The sequence below is a fragment of the Thermobia domestica genome, chromosome 16 (genome assembly GCF_964235325.1).
Source record: "Thermobia domestica chromosome 16, izTheDome1.hap1.1, whole genome shotgun sequence".
Lineage (NCBI taxonomy): Eukaryota > Metazoa > Arthropoda > Insecta > Zygentoma > Lepismatidae > Thermobia > Thermobia domestica.
Window position 1 is genome coordinate 24,329,926 of NC_137469.1, and position 23,296 is coordinate 24,353,221.

At 36.0% G+C, this 23,296-nt stretch overlaps 1 protein-coding gene across 1 annotated transcript in view; it reads right to left on the minus strand.

Annotated features, from left to right (window-relative positions):
- Positions 1 to 1,303: 1,303 nt before the first annotated feature.
- The window catches only part of LOC145672734 (very long chain fatty acid elongase 7-like), a 43,480-nt gene continuing 21,487 nt past the window's right edge, over positions 1,304 to 23,296 (minus strand). Inside the window, exons 4-8 of the mRNA XM_081741909.1 lie at positions 21,348 to 21,428; positions 18,482 to 18,538; positions 14,783 to 14,888; positions 6,517 to 6,653; positions 1,304 to 1,556 (exon numbers count right to left, since the gene is read on the minus strand). Coding sequence (XP_081598035.1) covers positions 1,392 to 1,556; positions 6,517 to 6,653; positions 14,783 to 14,888; positions 18,482 to 18,538; positions 21,348 to 21,428 — 546 coding nt within the window. The 3' untranslated portion in view covers positions 1,304 to 1,391. The remainder of the gene's footprint in view (positions 1,557 to 6,516; positions 6,654 to 14,782; positions 14,889 to 18,481; positions 18,539 to 21,347; positions 21,429 to 23,296) is intronic.

The window sequence follows — 23,296 nt, forward strand, 5'->3', positions numbered from 1 at the left end:
GCTCAATGGTAGAGCGTTCACCTCCGGTGTTTGGGGTCTCTGGTTCGATCCCAGCTCGCGCCGTGTGGACTTTGCGGTGGATAAACACCGTGCTCGTGGGTTTTCTCGAGGTTCTCCCGTTTCCTCACACTTTCTTCATTTCACTTATCTCTCATCATCACCGTCTCCTTTAGCCTAACCGGCATAACCGTTGGACGTAAAACTTAAAGATTTCATTTCATTTTTTAAAGTAGGAAGCAACGATTGAAGTACACTAGGAACCATACAGTGTTACCAGATGTAACCGAGGGTATAAATCCTTTTTTTTTTTTTTTTTTTTTTTTTTTTTTTTTTTTTTTTTGCAAAACATGTACATTGACTCATAACTCATATGTATTGATGTTCTGTCTTTAAATTTCAGTTTGTTTAGCTGGAGTAGCAAGTAAACTATGGAGCAGAAAAAAGAATTTTTGATCTCCACCCGTAACTAATCGGATGAGGCCTCTGTAAGGTTGAACTAGGGAAATTGAAGTTTTCATAAGTTAACGCTTTGAATTGACAACATTGCTGATGTTTCAGTGCATCAAAAGGTGTGTTAAGGATCTGTCTACAATATGCAATTCCTGAAAACAATGAAAAAGAAACTTTGAAATTATCATGATAAAACTTTTAATTACATGTATCCGGCAACACTGCTACTATTACGAAACGAGTTATCAGTTCTACAGAGATGCTGGAAGTGCCTCCTGTTTTGATTCAAACACTGGTTCACACGTATCACCATCTTGGCAGCAACTTTATGAAAAGTAGAATTGTTAATATTCTCAATGGCACCGCGAATGTTCGTTTCCAAATCTTGTATAGTTCGAGAATATGTTCTTATATACCTCTTGCTTTAAGTAGCCCCATAGAAATGAATAGCAGTGTTGCCGGGTGTATGTAAGTAAAAGTTTAATCATGATGATTTCAAAGCTTCTTTTTCACTGTTTTCGGGAGAGAGCAAGGTGACTCAGTGGTAGAGCGCTTATCTCTGGTGGTCCTTGGTTCGATTCCCGGCCAAGTAAACTTGTGGTGGACAACATCGTGTCCGTGTGTTTTCCCAGGGCTACTCGCGTATCCTCCCACTCTTTCATTCCACCAATCCTTCCCTCATCATTCATTTGCATTAATCATCGTGTCCCTTAGCCTAGAGGACATAATCGTGGGACGTTAAACTAAAATAATGTCATTTTCCTTTCAATATTTACTATACTTATGCATAGCATTGTTTTTGAAATCTAATAAATACAAAATGAAAGAAAATAAGGTAAAATAATATTATCACTTAGATGCAAAGATAAATTATTTATTTACACTTTTTTTTATTTTTTATTTTGACACGCTTGGAGGTTATGATGTTGTATATAGATCGTCTACTGCTTCTTTGGTTTACAATAGGACTGAATATAAAATTTTACAAACTGGTAGGAAATAAGGAAAAGGTTAGGAAAATAGGTGTACGTAAGGATTTTCTGTTGGTACATGCAGTCTCCAATAATTCCCAGAGTTCCATGGCAGAACGAAATAGAGAACTGAACCTGAAACAGAGAGAGAGAGAAATATAATTATCAATCTCTAAACATTAGAACAAAACATGCAGTTATTAATGAACAAAATAGGAAATGAGATATTAGTCTGTTAAGCTGTGGATGTTCTGTTAAAAAGTCCGCCTTAGTAAGAAGTATATTCACCAGTGGCGTAGCACACTTTTGTGGCTCCCCCGGCAAAGTATAGAGAAAGGGCCCTACTTGTAAAGCCGATAGAATTAAGGTTGGAGTTCTACTTCTTTAAATCTTTATTCATCGCAAGACTTCGGGGCCCCATATACTTCGCCCCCCCCCCGCACTGCGGGGATTGCGGGGCAGCTGCTACGCCACTGATATTCACTCAGATCAAAACTGCAATTGATTTTTGTTTCCTGGGTGGAAGCAGATAGAGATAATTGCGTAAATCTGAATCGGTCCGTGAGCTGGACCAGACATTAAGGTTGTGTCTAATGCATGGGAAGCGATGGAACTTCCTCATATATATATATGAGTGGTGTTCATCAATTATTGTCCCTAATATAGAAGGGATTATCTGAAATAGATGAAACTGTACAGTCAGAAACAAATGTTCTTTTTTTCCGTTTGGTAATAATTATTTTCGCAATAGTGGTGGTATTTCTGGAACGTACAACGGTGGTATAGTTGGCACGTACACTCATGTCCAAAATTATTGTTGCATGTAGGGATACGTTGTTGTAGGAATACAATTTGATAACGAATTCGCCCGGTATTTCTTATAATGTTACTATGTGTATAATCGGCAGAAACATGTATGTGGCAAATTTCATGACAAAAGAGCAGTAAATAAGAACAATAAAACGAAAATAAAACTTCCTTGTCCATTTAGCAACATTTTGTTTTACTAATTCTAATTTTCGTATTTATAATTCTTTTGCCATGAAATTTACCACAAATATACATTTCCCGATTATACACATAGTATCAGTATTAAAAGTACCCTGCAAAAATCATTAACAAATTATATTCTTACGAAAAGACAGTTATAGATATGCAACAATAATTTTGGACATGAGTGTACATAACTTAAAATTAAATTCTTTTTTTAATTTACTGAAAACTGTACTCAAATTATCCTTCCATTCTGAAGTTGTTTACAAAACCAATTTCATCAAACTGGAAGAACTTTTGTCACTGACTGTACATGCAGCATAATGTATCCTTTGAATGTTTAGAGACAAAGTTTCAGGCATGTCGGATCTATAATGTCACTGTTTTGCTTTCCTTTTTAGGTCAATGTGAGCGGCGATTGAGAAAATGGATAAATCTGAACAAAGAGACGTCATTAATTACCTACAGAGGAAGGAATTAATACTATGGATGGCCACATTTTCCGGAAAAACGGAAAAAGGAAAATATTTTTCCGGAAACCGGAAAACTCTTTTTCCGGAAATGGCCATCCCTAATTAATACTCAAGGAGATTCATAAAAACATGGCAAATCTATTAGGTGATTACGCCCCTACATACCAAATCATCATAAAACTGATAACGTGACTTCCGGGGCGACATGGAGAGCTGTGAACATGCATCAGGTGCAGGACAGCCCGTAAGACTGTGCACACCAGAAATCATTAACATGATTCACGACTTGATAATGGATGACAGACGACTAATTGTGAGGAGGTTAGCTGAGGTTATTGGCATGTTATTCGGTTCAATAGACACAATTTTACACCAACACTTCGAAATGCATAAGGTATCAGTCCGATGATCAAAAGCGTCAACAAGTCCGTTGTTCAGAGACAAATTTGGCCTTGTCTAAGAAACACCCAGGTAATTTTCCTGCTAGATATGACTATAGATGAAGCTACGTACATCATTAGGATAAAGAGTCCATGCAATAGAGTATGCAGTGACGACACCATGATTCTTTGTACTACAAGAAATTCAAGACAATACCAATCTTATGGCCAAAGTTTTTTTTTTTGGGGGGGAATAGTTAATTTATTATCTGCAGGGCCAAAAGACAATTACAGGTGACTTTTATTCACAATTGATATTAGGGAAACAATCAAGGACAAACTCAGAGGGATGCTACACAGGAAAGTGCTGCTGCTGCTGCAGGATAATGCTCCTGCTCATAGAAGTCACCTTACCGCCGCCACTATTGCTGATGCCGAGTTCAAAATACTTGAGCACCCTCCCTACTCTCCAGATATTTTCCCAAGTGACTTTCACTCGGTCCTTAAGCTTAAGCAGCAACTGTGAGGGACAAAGTTTGTCAACAATGATCATGCTTTGCGGGCTGTAAAAGAACGGCTGTTAGCACAGCCTCCAAGTTTTTTTTTTTTAAGTAGTATTCGTGCTCTGGAACATTACAGTGCATTACAGTGAGAGAAAAATGACAGATTTTCTATGCCATGGACAATTATTGTTGACACTTCTCGTATAATTAACATTGAACACTTCATTTGAAAGTTTTATTAAAACCATTTATTTTACATATTTCAAAATTTGTCCAGGTCTGTATTATTATTAATATTACACGTTCAGTTTTAGTTTTTCTTGCTAGGGTAATATTAGAACGTGTTAGTTTAAAATTAATTTTCTTCCATTACAGAGCTGTTTAAAATTTGCCCTACATTTAGAAATCGCGGTCGAAAGTTCAATTTTTTTTTTTAAGCTAGAAAGGTAAGTTTCCTTGATTACCTCCCCGTGTAAAGTCAAAGCGGGTGGGCTTTGGAATGGCAATAAGGTGGAAGTTCATCTTTGAGCTACTCAGGGAGATTTGAACAGAAAACTATGACAAGGAGATGTGTTTGACCGCTGATAAAATCAAAACCAGTCCTTCGCCTCTAAAGATATGCCACATTGACTTGATCCCTAGTCTTCCGTTTCAAGCGCTGCTATCGGCTGAAGGAAATCCACTCGCTTTCTCTCGCTTAGCAACAGCTGAACCCTTAGGCTTCTTTCACATTATCCGACGATTTGCCGGATACGTTTCCGGCAGTTTGTCGGATAAAAAGCGTACCCTTTCATATTATCCGGCGTTTTGCCGTGGATGAAAAATATCCGAGCAGGGTTGCTGTGCAACTGAAGAAACAAAATCTTGTGACACTTGTCGTGTTGTGGTAGTTGAAATGGACAGATGCAAAAAGTGTCTTCTACTCGCCTTGTTAAGATAGACAGAAAAAAAGTCAGAGACACATATGGTTTCAGCCTTTTTTAGAGGAGTAGTAACTTGAAGGAGATTTTTCTATACTGTTTCCACAATCGATAGACTTGAGCAAAAGCGGCCAGGTTCTGGATATTTAAAATACGATCCCGGTATTGACCTGTTGTGACTGAAAAAACCAGGATAGAGTCCTTTCAGGATAGTCAGGATCATATGACAACAGTTACACAGATAGCTGTGCTTCCATTTGTTTTCTTTATCTGTTATTCTTGTGTCTTAGCATATATGAGCATAAGATAACAGAACTGTTGCCTGTGTTACTGTTGTCAGACGATTCACAGGTTTACAACAATCGTATTGTGACCGATTACTGAAAACATAGAACATTATTCGTTACTTGGCAGAGGTCCCAAAGATATTTTGCAAAGCTTTGCTCATATTAAACGATAAATATCAATGCAAATTCTCTCAGGTAGTAAATAGTTATTTTTGATATACTCGGAAGGCGATGTCTTTGTGCTGAAGTGACACACAAGTAACACGCTACAGTGGTAGTCATTTTGTGTTATTTCAACACCTCATTTTTTACAGTGCACAAATAGACCATTTTAAGCAATATAGCATCTTTTATCATCTTTTTTATATCATGAGGACAATTTTAGATATCAACTTGCTGTGAACGGCATTTATGTCTATTTAAAACTATGTACGAAATTGGATGTGATACTTTTTAAATCACATTTTCGAAATAAGGACCTTTGAAGAAAGTTCCTTATTTCGAAATTCCTTCCTTATTTTCAATTCCTCAGAACTTTGTTCGTAATTAATAGAAATATGACATATGCTGACCATAGTATTCGACTTTAGGGTACTTCGGATATGCATTACCACTTCTGTCTCACTTGTGTTATTACTGTAACAGAACCGTTCGAAATTTTGTTGTTTTTCGATGTTTCTGATACTGTAGTATCCATAGTTTGCAACGATGCGTAATAAATATGCTTTGTTAAGTTTTCGTTCACTATGTAGATTTAAAATATGTAATAACCTGACGTAGCGAAATTATTTAAATACAAATTTTTAGGGATTTAGGATTTAGATTTCTATGTTCTTGCCATCTGTGACCATTTAGCCCGTCACGTTTGAGGGATGACGTCCCTCGGCGAGCACACAATCCGGGGAAAGGTAAGGAAGAAAGGATTGGCGAAGGAAGAAAGCGGCCTGGGATCTATAAGTTAGGTACCAGCTTAGCATTCGCCTGGCGTGAATGAGGAAACCCCAGGAAAACCTCATTCAGGGTAGCTGGCCTGAAAAAGCGGTTTACACTTTTTCGACCGAGTGCCCCCACCGGAAATCGAACTCGAATACAACTTTTTATTGGGTTGGCAACAAGGTTAACCTGGTTGTATGAAAGAATACGTCAAACAATGTCCCCCACCCGACAGTTGAATGGTACAGAATTTTCTTTTGTCCATTAACTCAAAGTTACAAGGGTGAATCAAGATAAATGCTACAGTCAGCAACAAAAAAGTTCTTTCCGTTTGGTAAAATTTATTTTGAGAATAGCGCTGGTATGGCTGGAACGTACATAAAATTTCATTCTTTTTAATTTACTGAAAACTGTACTCAAAATTGTCCTTCCGTCCTAAAGTTAATTACGAAAGTACTTTCATGAAACGGAAAGAACTGTTGTCGCTGACTGTACAAGGTTTAATTATTTAAAGTTTATAGCGTAATTATTTTCTTTTCAGACGAAGGTTGATTAAATAACATTACTTGGGATGATGTACTATTATAGTCAAGAGATTCCACGTACCAGTTGCATTGCTGTCAGGTACTTTTTCCACCAAAGATACTTCTGCACTTTTGGTCCCAAAGCTGCCAAAAAGTAGTAGAGATACATGATGCTGTGAATAAGACAGTTCAAAGCCATTGACAACGCTGCTTGTCCTCCTGAAACGAGATAAAAATAAGGAATTTTTTTCTTTAAAAAATAATAAAAATTAAAACTATTTCGAAACGATACAAATTACATACAAAGATAATTGGTAGGTAATTGTTTATTTTTTTGTGTTTTTTTAAAACATTCATCTCTCCCCCCCAAAAAAAAAAATTCCATACACTGTTGTTTGTTTTAAAAGATTTAGGAACAGCTACCGATTACTATGTCAATGGTAAAAAAAAAATGGCCAACATTGTATAAAATTGAAATTAAGTTTTTATCCGAACAATTTTCTTCCCCAGGGGAGTGTGGTAGCTAAGTGGTAGAGCGCTTACCTTTGATGCGTGAGGTTCGTGGTTCCATTCCCGGCCATGTAAGTTTGTAATGGGTAGTATATCATTGTGTCCATAGGTTTTCTTAGCTACTCCCGTTTCCTCCCACTTTCTCATTCTACTAATTCGTCCATCATCATTCACTTGCTTTAATCACCATCTCCCTTAGCCTAACAGGCATAAACGTGGGACGTTAAACTCAAAAATTTCATAGATAGTTGTTTGGCTCGATTATTCATCCCGCTATATGGTAGAGCTCCCAGACGTCCCGGTTTATCGGGGACATTCCCAGATTTACAACATTTGTCTCATCAAATATCGTGTATGCCACGTGAAAAAAAAGTTTGGTTTGTAGATAGCGTGATATTTTGTGAATTAATATTGAAACCGGAAGTGGTACACTATTTCCGGTGTTGACATAGAGTATCTGTATAGTGAAGATGGAACACATTGTTAGAACGCTTAAATGGTCTAATCTATAGATTTCTGGGTCGCTGAGATGAACAGTGACACTTCCCATGTTATTTAAATCCAAATTCACCCTTTTATGTCCAAAATGTCCCCGTGCGAAGGACGGGTATCCTGCTAGTTAAATAACTCTTCAAGCCTTATTTTCGCTTAACTATAAAATTGTCCAAAGAGAATTAAAGTAAGATGTTTGAAGATAAATTCCCATGCAGAGTTATCGAGAAAAACGAAACTTCTTATGAAGTTAAATTATATGTGTCGTAATTGATAGTATTTATTCTGCTACTACAAATTATTATAATCACCTAAGTGTTAGGGTTACTTGTAATATAGTAATGTTAGTATGTAATGTTATTGTTCCATGATAACTCTTAAACGAATTTTTGAACTCTTTCTACACAATAGATAAATAGACCAGCTACATCGGCCGAGTTCATTAATGGGGTCAATCCGTTTGTATATTAACGAGTAACGGCGTCTTATGTCCACCCTTTAGTCTACGTAATAACTAGAGATCGGATATTTAGGCATTAAAACCTAGAAAATAGGCAGGCAAATATTCACTTAAAATTTAAAAAATAGGCAGTAAAATAGGCACTAAAGTGTAACTCGAAATAACTCAATACAATTAAAAAAAATAAATTCAAGTCATAGATATTTTTCAAAGAATATAGAAACATACTTGTTTGTTAATATTTTTTAATGTATATATAAAAACGAAGGTTGACATGTATTCCATGTGTATTTTGTAAATACATTCTATGCAGCGCTTTATCACTACATATAACAGTCCAAATTCTATACATTTTAATCAGTACACACAGCATTCCAAAGTTTTACAGAACTTTATTAGTACACATAGCAGTCCAAAGTTTTATTGCATCTTATTACTACAAACAGCACTTATTTCTCGAAGAGGTAGAATCCTTTCTTGAGATACTAAATTATATATTTTTACCAATAAAGCCTTATTTCGAAGAAAATGCATAGAATAGGCAACATTAGGAACTAAAGCAATTATTTAGGCAGAAAGAGGCCAAATAGGCAAAATAGGCAAAATAAAATTGGCTTAAATTGAAACTATAACAACCTATAAAAACTTTAAAACGTTATTTTTGACCATATCTTCAATATTAAAGAATAGGCATTTTGCCTAACATCCGGTCTCTAGTAATAACCTATTCAATAAAGGCGAATTTTTGATTTTTTTTTTGTGAATAGGCAGCTAGAGTGACTACATCTGGGAGCTTATTAATGGAGTAAATCCATTAGCATCTTGATAAATAACGTGACTTATTCCCGTTCGTTAGTCCACGCGATAACTTTTGGACGAAAGGTAATTGTAGAAGTCTGTTTCTTTCACAATAAACAGTTACAGTGATTATCTCGGCTAAGTTCGTTAATGGAGTCAATCCGTTAATATCTTAACGGGTAATGGAAACTTATCTCCGTCCGTTATCCTGTATAATAATTCTTGAATTAAAATGAAATTTTGAATTCTATGTTTTTCTTGCAATACAGATAGCTAGAGCGATTATCTCATCCGAATTCCTTAATGGAGTCAATCCGTTAATATCTTAACGGGTAATGGAAACTTATCTCCGTCCGTTATCCTGTATAATAATTCTTGAATTAAAATGAAATTTTGAATTCTATGTTTTTCTTGCAATACAGATAGCTAGAGCGATTATCTCATCCGAATTCCTTAATGGAGTCAATCCGTTAATATCTTAACGGGTAATGGAAACTTATCTCCGTCCGTTATCCCGTATAATAATTCTTGAATTAAAATGAAATTTTGAATTCTATGTTTTTCTTGCAATACAGATAGCTAGAGCGATTATCTCATCCGAATTCCTTAATGGAGTCAATCCGTTAATATCTTAACGGGTAATGGAAACTTATCTCCGTCCGTTATCCTGTATAATAATTCTTGAATTAAAATGAAATTTTGAATTCTATGTTTTTCTTGCAATACAGATAGCTAGAGCGATTATCTCATCCGAATTCCTTAATGGAGTCAATCCGTTAATATCTTAACGGGTAATGGAAACTTATCTCCGTCCGTTATCCTGTATAATAATTCTTGAATTAAAATGAAATTTTGAATTCTATGTTTTTCTTGCAATACAGATAGCTAGAGCGATTATCTCATCCGAATTCCTTAATGGAGTCAATCCGTTAATATCTTAACGGGTAATGGAAACTTATCTCTGTCCGTTATCCTGTATAATAATTCTTGAATTAAAATGAAATTTTGAATTCTATGTTTTTCTTGCAATACAGATAGCTAGAGCGATTATCTCATCCGAATTCCTTAATGGAGTCAATCCGTTAATATCTTAACGGGTAATGGAAACTTATGTCCGTCCGTTATCCTGTATAATAATTCTTGAATTAAAATGAAATTTTGAATTCTATGTTTTTCTTGCAATACAGATAGCTAGAGCGATTATCTCATCCGAATTCCTTAATGGAGTCAATCCGTTAATATCTTAACGGGTAATGGAAACTTATGTCCGTCCGTTATCCTGTATAATAATTCTTGAATTAAAATGAAATTTTGAATTCTATGTTTTTCTTGCAATACAGATAGCTAGAGCGATTATCTCATCCGAATTCCTTAATGGAGTCAATCCGTTAATATCTTAACGGGTAATGGAAACTTATCTCCGTCCGTTATCCCGTATAATAATTCTTGAATTAAAATGAAATTTTGAATTCTATGTTTTTCTTGCAATACAGATAGCTAGAGCGATTATCTCATCCGAATTCCTTAATGGAGTCAATCCGTTAATATCTTAACGGGTAATGGAAACTTATCTCTGTCCGTTATCCCGTATAATAATTCTTGAATTAAAATGAAATTTTGAATTCTATGTTTTTCTTGCAATACAGATAGCTAGAGCGATTATCTCATCCGAATTCCTTAATGGAGTCAATCCGTTAATATCTTAACGGGTAATGGAAACTTATGTCCGTTCGTTATCCCGTATATAATAATTCTTGAATTAAAATGAAATTTTGAATTCTATGTTTTTCTTGCAATACAGATAGCTAGAGCGATTATCTCATCCGAATTCCTTAATGGAGTCAATCCGTTAATATCTTAACGGGTAACTTTTGACTTATACAGGGTGTTTCAAAACAACACTGACAACGTTTGAGAGGTGATTTCTGACAACAAGATAAAACAAATTTGCATAGACCAACCTGGGTGCACTAATGCTTCCTTTCGGAGTTATAGGCTGCCGAAAACATGAAAAAATGAACTTTAAAGGTCCATAGCTCCAATACTATTTGACGTACCGTAGTCAGGTCAAGACTTTACTTAGGAACTAATAGTGCGTTATCCAAATATCGAAGTTTCAGAATCCTGTGCCACTTCCGCAGCAATTTTTATAGAGGTAGTTTTGAGTACTTCGAATTATATGCCCGTAGAAAAACTTCCTCTATAAAAATTGTTGTGTGAGTACCTTAGGATTCTGAAAAATGTATTTTTGGATAGCACACATATTAGTTCTTAAGTAAAGTCTTGACCCGACTGCGGTAGGTCCCATAGTTTTGGAGCTATGGACCTGTAAAATTCATTTTTCGGCAACCTATAACTCCGAAAGGAAGCATTTATGCACCTAGGTTGGTCTATACTTTTTGTCTTATCTTGCTGTCAGGAATCACCTCCCAAACGTTGTCGGTGTTGTTTTGAAACACCGTTTATATGTCCGTTGTCCCATATAACTGTTGAACAAAAGCGAGGTTTTAACTATTTTATGCGATATATAGCTAGAATATATCTCAGCCAAGTTTATTAATGACGTCAATCCGTTAACATGTTAAAGAGTAACGGCGAATTAAGTCCACCCTTTAGTCAACATAATAACTCTTGAACAGAAACCTATTTTTGAATTCTTTTCTCGTAATAGATTATTAGAGCAACTATCTCGGCCGAGTTTTTTAATGGAGTCAATCCGTTAACATAGTAACGAGTAACGGCGATTTATGTCCGGCAGTTAGTCCACCCGATAAATCTTTTAACGAAAGTGATTTTTTTTGAAATTTGTTTCCTGCAATAGACAGCCAAAGTTATCTCGGACAAGTTTGTTACTGCAGTCAGTCTGTTAATATCTTAATGGGTAACGGTGTCTTTAAGTGTAACCACCCATAATATCCCAGCTTCTACTATTGAAACAAAGTAGTTGATGTTACACAATTCGCCGTTAGATGGGAGCAAACATTCTCAACGGTCAACATCTACCGGACGAAACTGAAACTTCTTGTGCGTGTGGGCGCGGTGGCTCAGTGGTAGAGCGTTCACCTCCTCTGCTTGGGGTCCCTGGTTCGATCCTAGTTCACGTCGTGTGGACTTTGTGGTGGACAAACACCGTGCTCGTGGGTTTTAACAGGGTTCTTCCGTTTCCTAAACTTTCTTAATTCCACCATTTCATTCTCTCATCATCACCGTCTCTTTTAGCCTAACCGGCATAACCGTGGGACTTAAAGATTTCATTTCATTCATCTCTTGTGACTGATCCTTTTTACTGTCTACCAGATTCTATTTATTGATGTACCGCATATGTAAAAATACACAGTTAAGTGCTAGATTGTGATATATTGTTATTTGTATTTTTCTAACGGTAACCCACATCTCCTAACAGTGACACACAGGTACTCCAAATGACACAGTCTCTAAACCAAATGTGCATAACTGAAATTCAAGCTCACGACATCAATTCGACCTCATGCTCATCACATCTTTTCGACATCACACTCACATCATTTCGACATCACACACACATGCTTTTGACATCACAGTCGCATCATTTCGATATCACGCTCACTGGACATTACACTCACAAGATACCTTTCGACCAGTAGCGTCTCCTGACGTGGATGTTAGGGCGTTGGCAAGAAAGGAAAAATATATTAACCCTCACAACCATAGGTGATACTAGAGGGGGAACCCCCTCTTCCCAGGAGCAAAGATGGGCCCACCCACATTGTTTTACTGATCAAAATTATTGTGATAAATTTACCTCAATTTACGCATAACTATTTTAGTGGCATTCGCATTCAGCATACGAGTATTTAATAGTGACTATACTTTCCCTACTCATCGATTTCCTGAATATAGTCTGTACCTGGAAGTTCTCGCAATTTTCGAAAGTAAGGAACCATGATCCTCACTGCATAATATCCTATTTATGCCAACCTATAAATAGCAATTTAGTTTTAACAATTTAGTCTGGAAATTATAAAGAGCAATCAAGGAGGATGTTATTACGTAAGGAATACATTTGATTATAATAATTATAGTATAAGTAAATATACCCTCAAAATATGAAACTGAAAATCAAATACAAGCAATTATTTACTTACAATTACGTGACCTTTTTTGCTCAAGTCGTCTTTCTTTGCGTTGAAACCTCTGGATTACTGCTTTAGAAACAGTAATAGAGGCCCGAAACCGTAAGTCTTGAGGATGATCCACTAACGACAAAGTAAATGAAAATTAGGGAAATAAAAAGGCAAAATGGAAAACCGTTCTCTAGCTTCAGTCCAGACTTTTTGTTTTTGCATCAACTGACACTTCCAACACAACTTGGATCGAGAAAAAAATGTTTCTTTTCACAGTACTCCTTACGGATTTTAGGAAGAACTCGATTGCACCATTAACTTTTGAATTGAATGATATGTTTAGCAATAAAAAAGTGCGTAGATCATATCCCCTCTCCCCCCCCCCCCCAAAAATGTATTCCGTATTGCTATAAAATATCTGTACATCCACAAATAAATCTGCAGACTTGGCAACGCTTGAGAGAAGCAGAAAACTCAAGACGTTGATTTCCTAACCAACTGTTAGGTGAATTGAGTGATAGTGGTTGATTGGCCTTTAATGACCTATTGTGTAGTGCAAGTAATGGGATAGTCAGAAGAAGAGGAAAGTTGTTAATTTACTGTTGTGATACTGTAACAATAAATAAGTTTGGTAGCATTTATGTTAAGAAGTTACAGCTTTTAAGATAAGGGATTCCGATAAAGAGAATAGTGTTTGAGATTTTGTAAAGTAACGATATGTATGTGATTGTACGTAAGAAGTTAGTAGTTCCAATAAATTAACAAACTTAATAATTACCACTATCGCCATTCAAAGTTACTGGTCTTCGTTTTTTAAGATTATTACACCAACGACTTGGATCACACAAGCACGAAGTGAGGAACATGAAGCGGATGCACAATAGGAGTCTTCTAAAACAGTGAAACTTCAGCCAAAGCGTTGCCAACGACTTACTCGCAGAGTTGCCTCCTCAAAACATGACGGAGACCGCACAGCACTTCTCTGTTCTTTTGCATTTCAACAGTTGATTCTGTCTCGTTGAAAATAAAAAAATCCCAAGTTCTGACGATCCGTTTAATTAAATTAAAATACTCTTTTCTTTATTTTTCGCTGGGCGTTAACACACGACTTGCACACCCAGAGAAAACGCTGCTGCTTTCACCCCACCTCACATTCACAACATGATTTGGAACTCATGCTCAATTCGTGAGGATGAGGTCGAGTGAGCGTGAGTTCCGAAATCACGACCGCCGATCTCTTGAGTTCGGGCACCTTTGTTCTAAACAATACATTCCTAACAGTCGTGAGTACAGAACTACTTGCAACAAAATCATTTCCGTATATCCGTGCATGGAAGAATAAGAGGGGAAAAATTAAAGATAACTAAAGTGATATTTTGTACAAAGATTAAACTGGTACTCACCGGTTGCTATCCTTGTTATTGTCCAGCTTATAATAGCAAGATATACATGATGGTATTTTTTTACAAGGTTAAACTGGTACTCACTGGGTGCTATCCTTGTTATTGTTCAGCTTATGATAGCGAGAAATACATGATTGTATTTTTTACAAGGTTAAACTGGTACTCACCGGGTGCTATCCTTGTTATTGTCCAGCTTATAATAGCGAGATATACATGATGGTATTTTTTACAAGGTTAAACTGGTACTCACTTAGTGCTATCCTTGTTATTATCCAGCTTATGATAGCGAGATATACATGATGGTACTTTTTACAAGGTTAAACTGGTACTCACCGGGTTCTATCCTTGTTATTGTCCAGCTTATGATAGCGAGAAATACATGATGGTATTTTTTACAAGGTTAAACTGGTACTCACCGGGTGCTATCCTTGTTATTGTCCAGCTTATAATAGCGAGATATACATGATGGTATTTTTTACAAGGTTAAACTGGTACTCACTTAGTGCTATCCTTGTTATTGTTCAGCTTATGATAGCGAGATATACATGATGGTATTTTTTACAAGGTTAAACTGGTACTCACCGGGTGCTATCCTTGTTATTGTCCAGCTTATGATAGCGAGATATACATGGTGGTACACATGAAGGAAGGAAGCCTGGTTATTCTTTTTCCTCAAAATGAAGAATATCTGGAAAAGAAACAAGGAATCTATGTGAGTTTAGAAGCCATAGTATTAATGTACTTTTGTGAAGTATGGAAATACGAAGCATCTTCAGTATTTGTAGCTAGGTGAATACCAGCTCTGTAGTTCATTAAAACTCAAAGGTATATACGGGAAAATCAGTCCACATTTTCTCTCACTAGAAGTTACAATTTAATGTTGGGATCTAATGCCTAATCTGCTTTAAAAAAAAGTTAGAAGAGATTTTATTTTAGCAAGGCTATATGAAACATGGACTTACAACTCAACGTGGTATCCGAATCACATGAGCTTCCGCTGTAAATCGAACCTGGGTCTCCAATGACAAAGGCGCGTATGCTAACCGCTTATATACGAGGGGGTTCAAACTTAAAAGAGAATAACAGACTGAGGTGCTATGAAAAAGAGGGAGAGTAAGATCTTTTAAATGACTCAGAGGTTAGCTCTAGCACGTACCTTGCATTCTGTATTGATATTCTGGCACTTTTCTGATGTAATACTGTTCTGGCCATGGATCCGATGCTGTCAGATTGGCTCTAGCTGGACAGATGGCTTTAATCGGGTAGTTCGACAAAGACGTCCCACGGCAAGCTCTTCGATTAACTTGGTTCCCTGTTGGTATCTGCCCGGGTATTAACTCGGGACTGGGTCTTTGGTTGCTTTTCAACCTTCACTCTCGTTCACCTCAACTTCGTGAGTATTAGTTCTGACTCGATGAACTCCAAGGCTACTCGAAAAATTATTTTTTTTTTCAGTTAAACGCCCCATAATTACGCCTTCTAGACTATGGGAAACGATAATTAAAATACGTGAATGATGATCGTGGAATTGGTGTACTAAGAAAATGGGAGGAAACGGGAGTATCCTGAGAAGTTCCACGGACACGATGTTGTTCACCACAAACTTATTTGGATGGAGATCGAACCAGGAATTCCACTTACCAGAGGTAATCACTTTACCACTGAGCCACCAAGGCTTTTAGAGTGACGACAGTATTTGTCAATTTTCAGAATGGTCTTCTAGTTTTCCCTTTCCCATTTTTAAATCTTTTTTTTTTTTTTCATTTGATCATTCTGAACCAAAATCAAAGTTGTCTTCCGATGTTCTGATGCTTCTGGGTATTCCCATACTACACATAATTAATTTCATAGGGTCTATGTAAAAATATTGACTATAACTATAACTAAAAAATATAAGGTTCACTGTTGCATAAAGCAATTCTCCCTACTGGGTCTTTCTCTTTACACTGTTCCCAGCATGAGCCATCAGAAAGCAGCTGAATGATTTATGGAATATAGCTAAAAATGACAAAACTTTTCTACAATTATGCCAAAATTTACAGTTAACAGGATTTAATAATAAAACGAATGGAATATTTCGTAATTTTACTGTACATACGTAAAGGATTCTGTAATATATTTCCTGCCATTCTGAAACGAAACACTTAAAATACTTAATGCATATCAAGGTATTTACAGTAAGCTTTGCTAGCATGATTGACCAGAAATACTCTATATCTCTTGATTTTTCATTCATTCCCAATATTCTTGCGGTAATATTGGCTATACAAATCGGTGATTGTAGATCTAATACAACACTAAAATAACACAATCCTAACTAAAAATACGGTACCCTCAAAACACTACTATGCGGGTTAATCACGAGTTGAAGTTAGCAACGAGAATTGTCATGCTTCTCATCTTCTCTTGATTTTGAATATGTACTTCTTGTATCGTTTTGTGAAATGTCTTATGCAATCTTTGACCATTATTGCAGTGTGCGGATCCAATATTGTGCAGAAAATGGTTAAATCTATACATACATTTAAAACATTTCTCACTATCTCTGACCGTTATTGCACCCTTTGAACCCAATATTGTACAGAAAGTGCTCAAATCTATACATTTAATACGTTTCTCACTATCTCTAACCACTATTGCGCTATGCTGATCCAATTCTGTACAGAAAGTGGTTAAATTTATACATTTAAAGCATTTGTCCCTATCTCTGACAATTATTGCAGTACGTAAATCTAATATAGTACAAAAAAGTGGATAAATCTATAAATTAATACATTTTCACTATCTCGGAGAATTATTGCAGTGTGCGGATCCAATATTGTGCAGAAAATGGTTAAATCTCATACATTTAATACATTTCTCACTATCTCTATACACTATTGCACTATGTTAATCCAATTCTGTAGTTAAATTTATACATTTAAAGCATTTGTCCCTATCTCTAACAATTATTGCACTATGTAAATCTAATATAACGCAAAAGTGGATAAATCTATAAATTAATACATTTTTCACTATGTCTGACCACTATTGCACTATGCTGATCCAATTCTGTACAGGAGGTGGTTAAATCTATACATTTAATACATTTCTCCCTATCTCAGACTATTATTGCAGTATGCAGATCCAATATTTTACAGAAAGTGGTTAAAACATTTCTTCCTATCTCTGACCATTAATGCACTATAGGGATCGAATAAGTTTTAGTATAGAAGTAAAGGCTGAGATGAAACCTATTCTAGGGACGTTGATTCATACCAATAAACTTCTTTTGATCTTTTTTGACCTATGAAGGTCAAATATTGAATCCCTACTGTGACACAGAGATAAGAGCAAAGAGGAATCTACACTTGAAAGCTGATTAAATAGAAACAATGTTCATTATCTCCTAGCGATATTGGCGCATACGGATCAGTATTAAAATAGAAAGAGTTAAACAACTAACACTTCTGGTTGTAAAAGAGAGATAAAAGCAGAGACAGAATATATTACAGGGACAATAAAACCATTCTAAACAACTGTTTCTTATTATCTTTAACCGTTCTCGTTTTCATACATATTGATATGACACATACACAAGGTCATAGGACTACTATAAGAATTACCCAAACTCATGACTACGAAAGCCTTTATCACTGTTTTATTTTAATATCATTCGTGTTTTAATATCTTACACTTGATTGTAATTTTATGAAAATTTTAAGGAAGCTTTCGAAATATGAGTGTGGAGAAGAATGGAGAGAATCAGCTGCCTCGAGTGAAAAACGAATGAGAAAGTCTTAAAAATATGGCGAAAAAGAAAAGAACAATTTTTGATATTGTTAAGAAGAGGAAGAGAAACTATTTTGGGACATTGGCTAAGAAGGAACTGTATCATGAGAGACGTGCTAGAAGGTATGGTGGCAGGAAAGAGAGGGAGGAGGCGAAGGAGATTACCATTAATGGACAATATCAAAATGGAGCAATCGTACGAGAAGATGAAGAAGTTAGCGAAAGACCTTGGAGCATGGACGATTCTCAGCTACGGAAAGAGACCTGCCAACAATGGCAGAATACCTATAATGATAATGATTATGACAACATATTTATGTCTACAATGTTTCTACGTAACATTACTCAAAAGTTTTTATAGTACTGAAATTATCGGAGAAAGCAATTGAAATTTGAATATGTAAGTCGATTTGATTATGTGGCTCAGCCTTAACAAGAGTTATGTAAGTCTACGTTATTTATATCCTAAACCCTACCTCAAAGTTCCAATGATATGCATAAAGTACTCACTGTATCTAGGAAGTCCACTAGCTTCAGAATGTAATAGAACCAAAACAATTGTGCCATCTGTAAAATAAACAATAAAAAAAAGAATTTAATACTATAGTATTAATTAATACTTTTCTGACCAGATTATATAGTTATTTATGAAAATTAAAATAAGTCGTAACAGTTTCAATAATTTAACGTTATTTTCATCAGACGTTAACTGGCAGAAATATCTTCATAATATTAAATTAATATTGTTGTAACAAAAGAGACACTGACCAAAGCTTAAAACACACTTTATTTTAAATTATAATTCGTAACGGTTTCGGATATCTAACAGTTAGATATCCGAAACCATTACGAATTATAATTTAAAATAAAGTGGGTTTTAAGCTTTGGTCAGTGTCTCTTTTGTTAAAATAATCAATCCAAAGCCATGGATAGTCTTAATATTGTTGTGTAATTTTAATTGTTTCATTTTATAATTTTAAATTTTTATAATCATTATTATTTTCACTTTTCTCTTTTATTATTATTATTATTATTATTATTATTATTATTATTATTATTATTATTATTATTATTATTATTATTATTATTTTAAATAAATTATTCCAAATATCAGTTAATTTTGAAGTTTTCTCCCAATTCAATGTGATATCATATATAATTTTATTTTTATTGCTTCTCTTAATAATTTTTCATCCGCCAAGTGAACTTTGTGGTGGACAAATCGTGTGCGCGGGTTTTCTCAGGGTTCTCCCCGTTTCCTCCCATTCTTCATTCCACCATTTCATTTATTTTTCATAATCACAGTCTCGTTTAGCCTAGTAGGCATAACCGTGAGACGTAAAACTTAAAGATTTCATTTCATTTTTTTTCGTGGTTTTTATCCTTTCATTCGTTTCAAGAATCTATCCCATAATTCATGTAGTTGAAGTCCAGTTGTCCTGTTCATTAATCTCAAATTCATTAGATTATTTTTAAAAAGAGTTTTTTGACGCAATTTGTAGACTCTCTACTCAATCAGCTATTGCTAGAATTATGGTTTTAAACGGTACCAGTCGCATGTCCCTATCATTTACCTAAGAAGAGAAATTTCAAAAAATGATTTTTTCCCCTGAAATAATCCATTTTCCCCACTTTGGTCGCGATTATCGCGCCTCGGATACATAATAGAGACACCTGACTGGTACAGTTGAAAACACTGCTTCATTCCGAATAAAATGAAGGTAAAACCATGATCCTAGGATAAATAAGGATGCGCCAGGAAGTTTTTTGAATAAAACTCTAAAAATTTACTCTCTTATTTCTTTAGTTTAAGTTTGTGACGTCACTGTTCCCAAGCATCACACGCGTGACTGCAAAATGCCCATAAAGCATGTTCTTTGATGTTTCCATGCTTGAATGAAAGTTTAAAAAAAAAAAAAAAGGTGTGGAACGCTTTACTAGAGATTTATACAGAAAATTCCATGTCTTATAAGGGTTAGTACAGTGGCGTATTTAGGGGGGAGCTTCTGGACTTAAGCCCCCCCGAAATCTTACTTACTATAGTAAAGTATATAAAATATCTTGCAGAATTTTCACATTTTCAGCAACCCCCCCCCGAAAGTTAGCAAAGCCCCTCCCGAAACAAAATCTTAAATACGCCACTGGGTTAGTAGATAACTGATTTTACGACATTTTAAACTTAAGTGCACTAAATCTAAAATAGCTGTTCAAACGTGTACAAAAGTATTCAGTACTCTTTACCCAGATCGAGTACTGAGACAATAAAATGCATGTTCTCATTCATCTCACTTAATTGGTTATATTAATTTCTGGATTAGCAGATTCTATGAGAGGTAGGGCAAGTCAATTGTTCAAATTTACTTAAATTTAATAGTTTAGAGTTGGTGCTCCCTCGGTTTTGCATACTATGTGGAGCTAGCTGGAGACAATTTATAGTCACAACTCACTACGACTATTTTCGTGGCACCCAACAATCTATCTAGTACTCACGGAAAAGGATGTCTGTCTTCTATTAGGTCTGAATGATTATCAATGTATAGCACAAGAGACTTGGTTTGATTCCTCTTTGGTGAAATGGTGCGTGGTCAGCTGTCTTGTGAAGCTTGGGGGCAAGAATTTAGCTAAACATCATCGCAATGTCTGTACGCAGGATTTCAAGTGTTCTTCTTCAGTGAACACTTCTACACACTCGCAAGTAGCTAAAATTTCGATTATTATCTACCTAGGTTGCTGTTGTTAACATTTTGGTATGTAGCAGACTTTTTTTTTTTTTTTTTAATTGAAGCTACGTTTGAAGATTTGTATTTGCTATCAGTTCATAGGTGTGACTTCGGAAGAGTAGAGCCAGGCCCCTATCCAAGGGGGTTTTAGGGGATTGCCCCCCTAAATTTTTACCTGCCCCTAAAATTTTCACGGTAGGCTTGCAATTAACTATAATATGGTGACGGTAGAGTATGGTTGGATCGGCCCCCCTAACTTCTACCGGACCGCCCCCCCTAAATTTTTGGGCTGCCTACCAGCCTGAGTAGAGCCTTCCGGTCTCCAGTTCGGAAGAATTTCTCTTGCCAGCGCTATATCGTTCGCTTCGACAAAGCTTCCTTATTGAATCTTGCTGTAAAGCCCCATTACACACATCTTTTATGATTTTCCCAGTGCGTGTGGACTTCATGTACCCATGCACTTGCCAGAACATATTCTACCACATTATAGATATTTGTGTTACCTACTGGTATTTGAAGAGAAAATGGAGTAGAAACACACATATCCTACATATAAACAAACAAACAAAAAAAAAAAAAAAAGATATTACAAGATTTTCGGACCGTACTGTATATATTATCTTGAGTAGTTCCGAAGCAAAATCTTTCATACTTACCCTTAAAGCTTTGGGATTGTTGCTTGTATCTACAGGTTCACACATTAAATTGTAGTCCCTCCATAATCCTGATCTGAGAGCCTGAAACATTAGATTCATTTTAAACACATAAATCATAATAACAAGTTAGAATAAAGTATACAACGACAATAATGTACAATAGTGAAAGCTGGATAAACACAAGGACCTAGGAAGTAGAAGAAATGGAAGTGGATGGAAGTAGATAGAAGTAGAAGAGATGAAATTGGATGGAAGTAGATGGAAGTGGATGGAAGTAGGTGGAAGTAGAAGAGATGGAAGTAAATGAAAGTAAATGGAAGTGGATGGAAGTAGGTGGAATTGGAAGATATGAAAGTGGATGAAAGTAGATAGAAGTAGAAGAGATGAAAGTGGATGAAAGTAAATGGAAGTGGATGGAAGTAGGTGGAGGTGGAAGATATGAAAGTAGGTGGAAGTAGATAGAAGTAGAAGAGATGAAAGTGGATGGAAGTAGGTGGAAGTGGAAGAGATGGAAGTGGATGGAAGTAGACGGAAGTGGAAGAAATGAAAGTGGATGGAAGTAGATAGAAGTAGAAGAGATGAAAGTGGATGAAAGTAAATGGAAGTGGATGGAAGTAGGTGGAGGTGGAAGATATGAAAGTAGATGGAAGTAGATAGAAGTAGAAGAGATGAAAGTGGATGGAAGTAGGTGGAAGTGGAAGAGATGGAAGTGGATGGAAGTAGACGGAAGTGGAAGAAATGAAAGTGGATGGAAGTAGATAGAAGTAGAAGAGATGAAAGTGGATGAAAGTAGACGGAAGTAAAAGAAATGAGAATGTAAGATGGATATGTAATGTGACAAGAAAGAATAGAATAAGGAGCGATAATACAGGGTATTTCAAAACAACACCGACAACATTTGAGAGATGATTCCTGACACCAATATAAAACAAAAAGTATAGACCAACCTGGGCGTACATATGCTTCATTTCGGAGTTATATGCTGTCGAAAACCTGAAAAAATGAACTTTAAAGGTCTTGGCAAAAAAATTAAAAAAAAAGTATCAGAACATTTAAACCTCATTAAATGTACCATGCATCCTTCGTGGTTAGCTCGTAGAGTGTAAGCGGTTACCGTATGCGCCTTTGGCGTGGGAGACATAGCTCCAAAACTGTGGGACCTATCGTAGTCGGGTCAAGACCTCACTTAGGAACTAGTATGTTCTCTATTCAAATCTCCATGTCTTAGAATCCTGGGGTACTTCCGCAAGCATTTCTATAGAGGTAGTTGATAAGTACTTCAAATTATACGTCCGTAACCAAATCGTCTATAAAAATTGTTGCGTGAATACCTTAGGATTCTGAAACATGTACTTTTGGATAGCGCTATATTAGTTTCTAAGTGAAGTCTTGACCCGACTACGGTAGGTTCCATAGTTTTGGATATATGAACCCTTAAAGTTCATTTTTTCATGTATTCGACAGCCGATAACTCCGAAAGGATGCATTTGTGCACCCAGGTTGGTCTATACTTTTTGTCTTATCTTGGTGTCAGGAATCACCTCCTAAACGTTGTCGGGGTTTCTTTGAAACACCCTGTATAAGAGGCACTGGTAAGGTGGGAAGCTTGAGTAGAAAGTTATAAAAATGGAAGCTGAGATGGCTGGGATATGTAGGACGATGAAACGACAACAATGTTGGAAAAATAATTGTAAAGCTGAGGTAACAGGAAGAGAACAAGATACAAGAGGAGATGGAGAGAATTGATATGAGGAGCGGAAATAGAAAATGCAGGATGCCCGTAATAAAGGGGGATAGAGGAAAAGAATTAAAGAAAGAAACGTCGATCCCATACAAACATGGGGAAGGCGAAGAAAAAAAGACAAATCAATTCTGGCACTGGCAAAAGTTTGAGCAATCGCATTCACGAAAGAACACCTGATGGGCATTACATTACATTCACCTGAGCT